General features: G+C 39.3%; 1 protein-coding gene across 1 annotated transcript; it reads left to right on the top strand.

The window, feature by feature from the left end:
- Positions 1-1,775: 1,775 nt before the first annotated feature.
- wnt8b (wingless-type MMTV integration site family, member 8b) lies at positions 1,776-8,702 on the top strand. The gene is made up of 6 exons (XM_030156104.1): positions 1,776-1,855; positions 2,475-2,508; positions 3,562-3,700; positions 4,249-4,374; positions 4,758-4,900; positions 7,631-8,702. The coding sequence occupies exons 1-6, from the start codon at positions 1,785-1,787 to the stop codon at positions 8,198-8,200; spliced, it is 1,083 nt and encodes a 360-aa protein (XP_030011964.1). The 5' UTR covers positions 1,776-1,784; the 3' UTR covers positions 8,201-8,702.

Here is an 8,702-nt window from a genome sequence, read left to right as displayed (position 1 = left end):
TTATGCATCATCACATACACTGTAATTCACACAATTACTGTAAATTTGCTGATCTAGATAAACCTGATCTGCAGAAACATGTTTGAGTGTAAAAAAAAATGCTAATTGTTATTAGACTATAATTAACTATTTTGCTTTTTTAAACAAAAAAGTTGTTTTTTTTGCAAATTATCTCCATGCATGTTTGTTAAAATGTGAGAAAACCTCAGATTAGCAGCATTAACCCTTTCATGCATGAATTATGAGAACCTTAGTTGATTTTTTTTCCTGAGTGTATTTTTTATCGTGTTTAGGCATGAAAAAAAACAATGCGATTGAAATTTTTTTTTTTTTTAATAAACCTATTTTTCATGGAGTTACAAAAATGTCAACTCAGCTGGACACCATGCATTTAATTTTTGAAGCAAAAAAAAAACCATGTATTTAAAACCCATCTTCAGAAAGTGATATACTGTGTGAAAACTCTGAAATAAAAACATTTTTCATGCAGCTAATCTGATGTTTTCTCACATTTTTACATACTCTAATACTAGTTATTACTAACTTCATGCAAATAATATGCAAAAACAAAATCCTTTTTGATAAAGAAAACTGTTATTTACAGTCTAATAACAATTAGCAATTGATTTAACACATGTTACTGCAGATCAGGTTGATCAAGAACAGCAAAGTTACAATAATGGTATGAAATGCACTGTATGGGATGATGCATAAGCGTCCACTGTGTTGGCTGATATGGAACTAAAACAACAAAACCCATGAATATACAAGAGAATAGTTGGAGAATAACTGTCCACTGTAATGACCAGAATGCATGAAAGGGTTAAAAATGTTTTTATTTCATAGTTTTCATGCAGTATATCAGTAAAAAATACATGTTTCTTTGCTTCTTCAGCTGAGTGGACATTTTTGCAAATCCATGAAAAATAGGCTCATAATTCCCCCCCCCCTTTTTTTCCATGCCTAAAGAGGAATAAAATCACTCAGGAAAATAAATGATTAAGGTTCTCTCATAATTAATGCATGAAAGGGTTAATATCAATACAGTATTGTGAAATGAAATATCGCGATATTTTGCAGAACTGGTATTTTCTAACACCCCTATTACTGACTGCGCAGCGCATCCAGGATAATTGACAAAGTCGCGCAGCCTGTGTATAAAATGATGCTGTTGCCTCCTCAAATGTAATGCGTCTCAGAATGACAGTGCACAGGCCGCGTTTCAGAGCGATAAACATTGATTCAATCACACCTTTGTTGCAGCATAAATGACTTCCTGCAGAACAAACACTGGAGGCCTCATTTCTACAGCCCTATCAAAATAACAATCCATCCTCCAGCCGACTATCTGCCACTAATCCTCCACGATCGCCTGTGCGTTAGATAGCCTAAATAAACTTTTCTTCTGGCCAGAAATGCAAAGGATCAATGTTACACTTTTCCTATAGGATTAAACAGATCTTCCTTTGCTCCTGAATGGAGGCAGGGAGCCCACCGTTGGCCGGCCCTGAAGGCCCAGGGGTGCCCTTTTGATCATTTCAGCCTCTCCTCGGTGCAATACTTCTGATTGGCCAAGAGGGTAAGAAGGGGGAAAATCTTTAATTAAGCAGATAATCTCTTGTTGGGACGAGAGCAGCTCCATTTCAGAGCCCCCTCCTTGAATCTTGGAGGACCTGGTGAAGTTTCATGTGCTGCTGGAGCTCACTTTCCTCTGCACCACTAGACTGTCTGCACAGGCTGTAAGGACGGGCGCACAGCTGCCGTCTTCCCCTTCACCTGTCAGGATGTTCATGCATTTGGAGGTTTTCTATTACATCTTCATTCTCCTGGCTAACATGAACTCATACTGCTGCTGGTAAGTCCCATTTATTGCAAGTTAGTTTTGTTTTTAGATTCAAGTCAGAGTTCATTCAGTTCTTTTCTTGTCAAGCATTTCACTCTTGGCAATGGCAAGTGGGATCATTTTGTTTTTAATTAAACCTTATTAATCTTTTAATTTGATATATATAATAATATCTAGAAATAGCCTAAGAGCATGTAAATGATTAGTCTGATAATAATGGAAAAAGAAAATTAATTAGATCATTTTTTTCCCCCAAGACTTTTAACTGGATTTATGTTACTTTCTTTTGGTACATTTTTCAAACATAGTAATAACTCATAAATCAAATCAATTAAAAGATCAGTTTCACAATAAAAAAAGAAACTCATCGCTCACAGAAGCTTTAAATTGATTCCACTGGCTTTTATATTTTAATGTTATGAATTTCCACCACTTTGTAAAAGGACATCCTAAGTTTGCACCTTTTCTAGTGCACGTTTGGACTAAAACACCAGTGTCATTTCTGTGATTTGCATGCCTACCGGTGCCACGGTTTAACATGTTACAAGGCGCACTAATGAGAGATGTTAAGAGAGGAATTTGTGAAGGACACTGAGCTTCCCCTGAGTGAATAAGCTGTCTCCTTTTCCAGGTCAGTGAATAATTTCTTGATGACTGGACCCAAGGTAAGCCAACTTTCTTTTGATCTTTCCTCCCTGTCTTTTTTTTTTTTTTCCCTGAAATGAAAGAAAGAATAGATGAGGGAGAAAAACATCTCTGTATCTATTTTAGCTTAAAAGACACTCCAGTTGCCTGTGTGATGTCTTAACTAGTGTATAAGAATCATGTGTGTTTCTGTGCACCAGCAGAGCAAATGATATCTCAGTGATATTCCTGGGTCTTTTATGTGATTTTGCGTCCCCCTCCGTACACTTGACCTTACTCAGAGGCTCTGTATCGCTCAGTTGAATGTGTTAAGAGGTAGAAGAGGCGAGGGCAGGCATCGCTGTAGTGGGTGGTCATCATTAGTGAGCCGGACCCCTGTGAAAGAGGTGGTACTCCATCCCTCCAAAGGCCACTTGAGACATATTAGTTATATTATCATTCACACAGTCTGAACAAGCAGCGGAGCAGCGGGTGAAGGCCGAGAGGAGAGCCACAGCAGCTGATGAAGGTGAAAAAGTAAAATGATGAGCTTAATTTAATGTAGTTTTTATTTCAGAATGTGCAAAAGTTCACTCCTCAACAAGTCCTAAAGGAGTACGAAACCTTCAGGGTGTGCTGATTAGTTGCCATGGGTAATTTAAGAAGCAAACACTAAGTCAGAAACACGTCTGTTAGATATTCTGTTGGGACAAGACCATCCATTAAATAAGATTTCTTTCAAAATATTGACATATAGAGAAATATGAGGTAGCCAAACACAAGTAGAAATAGAGGAATCTCTCTGTGGCTCAACTGCGAATCTCAGTTGAATTATTGTTTTTATACTTCTTCTTCTTCTTCTTCTTCTTCTTCTTCTTCTTCTTCTTCTTCTTCTTCTTCTTCTTCTTCTCACACTGAACATCAGATATTCCCAAAAAAATGGATGCTGAGATGAGTAATAATTTGAAATGTATGAATCAACTAATCAAATCACATCAGGTGCATTCAAAACCATGTTGCATGGTTAAAGCAGCTCGTCACTGAGCTGGAGACTCCATATTGTACCATATTGTGTCTGATCTGTGCTGCTTCAGGCCTACCTGATCTACTCCAGCAGCGTGGCAGCAGGAGCTCAGAGTGGCATTGAGGAGTGCAAATACCAGTTCGCATGGGACCGATGGAACTGTCCCGAGAGAGCTCTGCAGCTGTCCACACACAGCAGCCTCCGCAGCGGTGAGTCCAGACTCCCATGGGACCGTGGCCGCCTTAAAACCGGCTCCAGCGTTCACATTTACAGACTGACAGAGATAGAAGTTGAAAAAAAGAAGTGTAAAAATGTCTCCTGAGCTTCTGTTTGATTCAGATCTATACAACGGAGCAGAGGGGATTTTTTTTTCTATTTCTTTTGTGACATTGAAATGTTTGCTTGGTCAGAAAAGACTCATCACTCTTTGGGATTGTTACAGTGGCCACATTCGCAAAGAGCCAAAACAAACACAGTAATCCGAATCACAACATCCAGCAGAGTCACCACGGCTCAGTCTTGTTTAGAGCCTGAGTTTCACCAGACAAAGAGTCAGATGTGTTCTGCATTACAAACTAATTCTATTCAGCAGGCTTTATTCAACTCATTGATGTTTTTTTTCTGTAACTAAACCTGACACTTAAAGCATGACTGAAGAGAGTTCATAAGAAAACCTATTAAGGCATTCCAACTGTAATATTCCTGTAGGTAATCTGTGTGTTGAGAAAGAAAAGTAAAACAGCATCTCTCTTATCAGCAAACCGGGAGACGGCGTTCGTCCATGCCATCAGCTCTGCTGGGGTCATGTACACACTGACCAGGAACTGCAGCCTCGGGGATTTTGACAACTGTGGCTGTGACGACAGCAGGAACGGACAGCGTGGTAAGACCAATGCTCCAACGCTCAACAAACTACATCATTAAGATAATTAACACTACATTTCAACTGTCTCACCCATTTACTGTTGTCTCTGTATTGTAACTATCTAACTAATATTTAGACTGATGGAACATATTTAGTAATTGGAGGTTATCTTAGATTCATTAGAAATAGCTTTTAGGCTTAGTTTAAGCAGTCTTGAGGGTTGGAAATGTTATGCCTGTAATAATAAATATAGTTTTTCAGACCTCAGTGTGTTAGTAAATATAAATTTTGAATCTGAACCTCTATTTTCAAGCCTCAATTTCCTTTATATATGAATAATATTGATTTGTAGTCAAGTAGTTTGTGACCCATAAGGTAATATTACTTATTTCATGTGGCAGGTGGTCATGGGTGGCTCTGGGGTGGCTGCAGTGACAACGTTGGCTTCGGGGAGGCCATTTCCAAGCAGTTCGTTGATGCTTTGGAAACTGGGCAGGATGCACGGGCGGCCATGAACCTTCATAATAATGAGGCTGGGCGTAAGGTACAGTAGGCCACTTAAAACTCTACTTTACTATTTGGGGTTGAAAGTAAGGTGTCCAACAATTTTGTCACTAGTTTGATTCCAGAAACACTCTCCATACAGTGTTCACCTCTCGTATCAGCGAGGAGGCCACTACAACTGGGTGGCATCTCGGCTGAAATTTTGATAATCTCTCCTGGCCCTCCAACCGATTGTGTGATGTAAAGCAGCTTTTGAATCATTTTTTTCCCCCTGCTCAGAATTACACTGAGTGTGCCACCCAAGCATCCCTTTCACGTTGCAATAAGTGAGGTGCCACTCGTCCCCAATAATAACAGTGTGTTCGGTGTACCAGAAGGGCCTATTTACCGCTGCTGAATGCCCCTTATGACAATCCTTCAACTCAGAAATCTCAGGATCACTGGTGCAAGCTTAATTAGAGTTCCTGCAGAGCCAGACATTGCACAACATTCTGTATTATGCTGTTTTTTTAAAATAAGTGTTTAGTTTTATTCTTGCAATAAGGATCCCGCATTTATGTTGGCCTTTGTTTGGCCCTGAGGGTGTCTGAGGGGACCACAGGCATGCAGCTGAAGTGCTCTTTGTTTACGGTGCCTTTGCTCCCCCCTGTCGGGCCCTAGGATCCCCATGGCACCTGGTGCATCAATGTAACAGAAAAAATGGGGAGAGAAAGAGAGAAAAACTCCTTTTTTATTTCACCCACTCAATGGGACTCTCCAATGGCTCTGTGCACACTAGAATACATGTTGATAATGAACATGCTAAATAAATACTCCTATTTCTTCTGGGGGGACAATACGACTCGATGTGAAACTTTGATTCAGCCTCACCTCAACAGAAAGTTCATCCCCTCCTCACGAAAAGAAAACGTCCCTTTTCAAGCGACAGCTGTTTTGTGTCGGGTAAAGTCAGGAAACACCAAGGACAACTAAAGAGCTCAGCAATGGACCCCAAAGCTATCACTTCTTCCTTTCAGTGTATTCATCCTTTACTCTTAACTGGAATACAATCAGTTAATTTGGCAACACGTCAATCAAGAGACAATGCTCATCTTTTTCTTTGTACATACATATACAGTATGTGCATCAAGGTTGAAATAGTTGAACTTTCATTTTGAGTTTTGTTTCCGAGATCAGTTCATTTGTACTTCATTTTTAAAGTGGATATGATTTTGTCGGTATATTTGTATTTGTCAGTATTTCTGTTTTGACTGTTCAAGTGTCTCTCAGCTTTCACCACACTGATGCCAGAGTTCATAGCCTTCCAAAATCATGGATTAAAATGACAAATAAGGAAATATGGGCCTCAAGCAAGAACATATGTCATATTTTTAAGTGAACTTCCTCTTATTTTCCTTTGGTACAATTGGCTCATAACCTTTGCACCAGTTATAGTGTTTTCAAAATCAAAATTGCACAAGTAATGAACTATGCAACTATTTACAGAAAAATAAAGGTTAGAATTGCACCAAACTATTGACTTTACTAGTCTGAAACATTTATCAGCTGTGTTCATATCTGAAAGAAAAATCAAAATGCAATTAAAAAATCTAAATTGTAAATATATAAAGTTCTCCTAAACCAACTGTATGTGGCATTTAAGAATGAATTTACCAGTACGAATCTTGCATAAGACCCATTTACAATTTAATTTTGGTTAGTTTTGCACATACAGACATGGTTTCAGTTAAGTCCTTTTAGGTTTTATGGAGCCTCATTGCCTCTCACATGCAGTTTTCATTACCTTGATGTGCATGTATGCTCAAATTAGAACTATGAATCAATACTAGCCTCGTGGTTTGGTCTGATTCTGAATCTTGATGCATCATTTTTTAACATGTCACTGAACACAGGTACTTTTTCAACAATTAAACATAAAAATCAGGTAAATCTTAATTTTATTGATTTGTTTATTTTTATTTTTATGCATTTTTATTTATTTACCTTCATTAAGTCTATTAAACCTGTAAGACCTCAAACAGCTGCAGCGAACACCAGTATGTGTGTGATATGTGATCCACTTCACTAGGTGAACATTACAAAAAAATGCATAGATCATTTAAAGATGTGAGTATTTCCTCATCTCATGACTTGATTGTGATGTTGTGTCAAATGCTGCCTTGCGTGCTATCAATAAGAAAATCCTTTCTATTAGTGAATTTGAAATTACAAATGCGTTGTCTTCAAATACTTTTATTGTTGTAGCAAAATGCAAAATGGCTAACACACAATTTATTGTGACCTGCTACTTGGGTAAAACAGTTTTGGAGATGTTAATTCATCCACTACAACATTTTTTTTTTTTTTTGTAATTTCCTTTTTTTTTTGCAAATTGTGTATGCTATAAACATGCAAAAGCATCTGCAGCAGAATGGTAATAAAAGCATTGTTTATCTTTTGCTATGAACCCCTCGTTGCTCTCCACCATGTTGAATAGTTCAAAGGCTATTTCATTTTAGTAGCTGGTATAATCAAAATTTTGTCCCAGTTCCCCAGTGGAAAAAAGGATGTGAGGGGGCGTTCATGGGGCAGTTTTCGAGTTCGTAACTAGTATTTACCATTATTCCCATAGCACGTGAAGGCAGGATTAGAAATGATCAATATCCACACCTCAAACTCCCATCTCTGAATCTTTGATTTGATATCATATTGTGTAAAATCTTGCATTATTCATCCAATAATATTGCAAAGATTTAACACAACAGATTCTGTGTGCTTTTGCCCTCTGCAGGCTGTAAAGGGCACCATGCAGAGGACGTGTAAATGCCACGGTGTCTCCGGCAGCTGCACCACCCAGACCTGTTGGCTTCAGCTGCCAGAGTTCAGGGAGGTGGGGAACTACCTGAAAGAGAAGTACCACAGGGCTCTGAAGGTGGACCTCCTCCGTGGAGCTGGGAACAGCGCAGCCAGCCGGGGCGCCATCGCTGACACCTTTAGTTCTATTTCTCGTAAGGAGCTGGTCCACCTAGAGGACTCCCCAGACTACTGCCTGGAAAACCGCACCCTGGGTTTGCCGGGCACGGAGGGGCGCGAGTGTCTGAAGAAGGGCAAGAACCTGAGCAAATGGGAGAAACGCAGCTGCAAGAGGCTTTGTGGGGAGTGCGGCCTGGCTGTGGAGGAACGCAAGGCCGAGATGGTGTCGAGCTGTAATTGCAAATTTCACTGGTGCTGTGCTGTGAAGTGTGAGCAGTGCAGAAAGACAGTGACCAAATACTTTTGTGTAAAAAAGGGAGGTCAGAGGGGAAGGAACGAGAGCGCCAGCAGCCGCCGGAAGAACCTCAGACTGAGGAAGAAGCACTGAGCGTCGTCATCACTCCATCCCATTTGTACCACTGCCCTCTTTGCGTGTTCAGATTATGTTTTGTTGTGCAAACAAACACAAACTCAGATCTCGTTCACTGTGAGTCCTGTAGCACAGATTAAAGACAGAGGAATGTGCACAACACCACAATAGTCCAGAATAAGAAAAGATGAAGGTTTATGGCTGTAGTTTTTGGTATAAATGTATTTAAATATATTTTTTATACTTTTATACAACATTTGAGGGATGTTTCTTTGGTTTCAAACTGCTCCACATTTTTATTTATTTGATACAAAAAAGTATTGTGACACTTGAGCAATGTCAGTTTCTGAAATAAGAATGTTCAAAAACTTACCAAGATTTATTGTCATTAATCCAGACCTGGTGTATGTTTCAGTCATCACTGCCAAACATATTTTACCAAGAAACATTCTCACATTTCTGTGCAGTCTGCTCTCTCCCCCTTTTGCTCTCCAGGACCTTTATTGCCCTATTGATGTAT

The sequence above is a fragment of the Sphaeramia orbicularis genome, chromosome 15 (genome assembly GCF_902148855.1).
Source record: "Sphaeramia orbicularis chromosome 15, fSphaOr1.1, whole genome shotgun sequence".
NCBI lineage: Eukaryota > Metazoa > Chordata > Actinopteri > Kurtiformes > Apogonidae > Sphaeramia > Sphaeramia orbicularis.
Note: the sequence above shows the minus strand (reverse complement) of the source record. Positions and strands in the feature narration are given on the sequence as shown.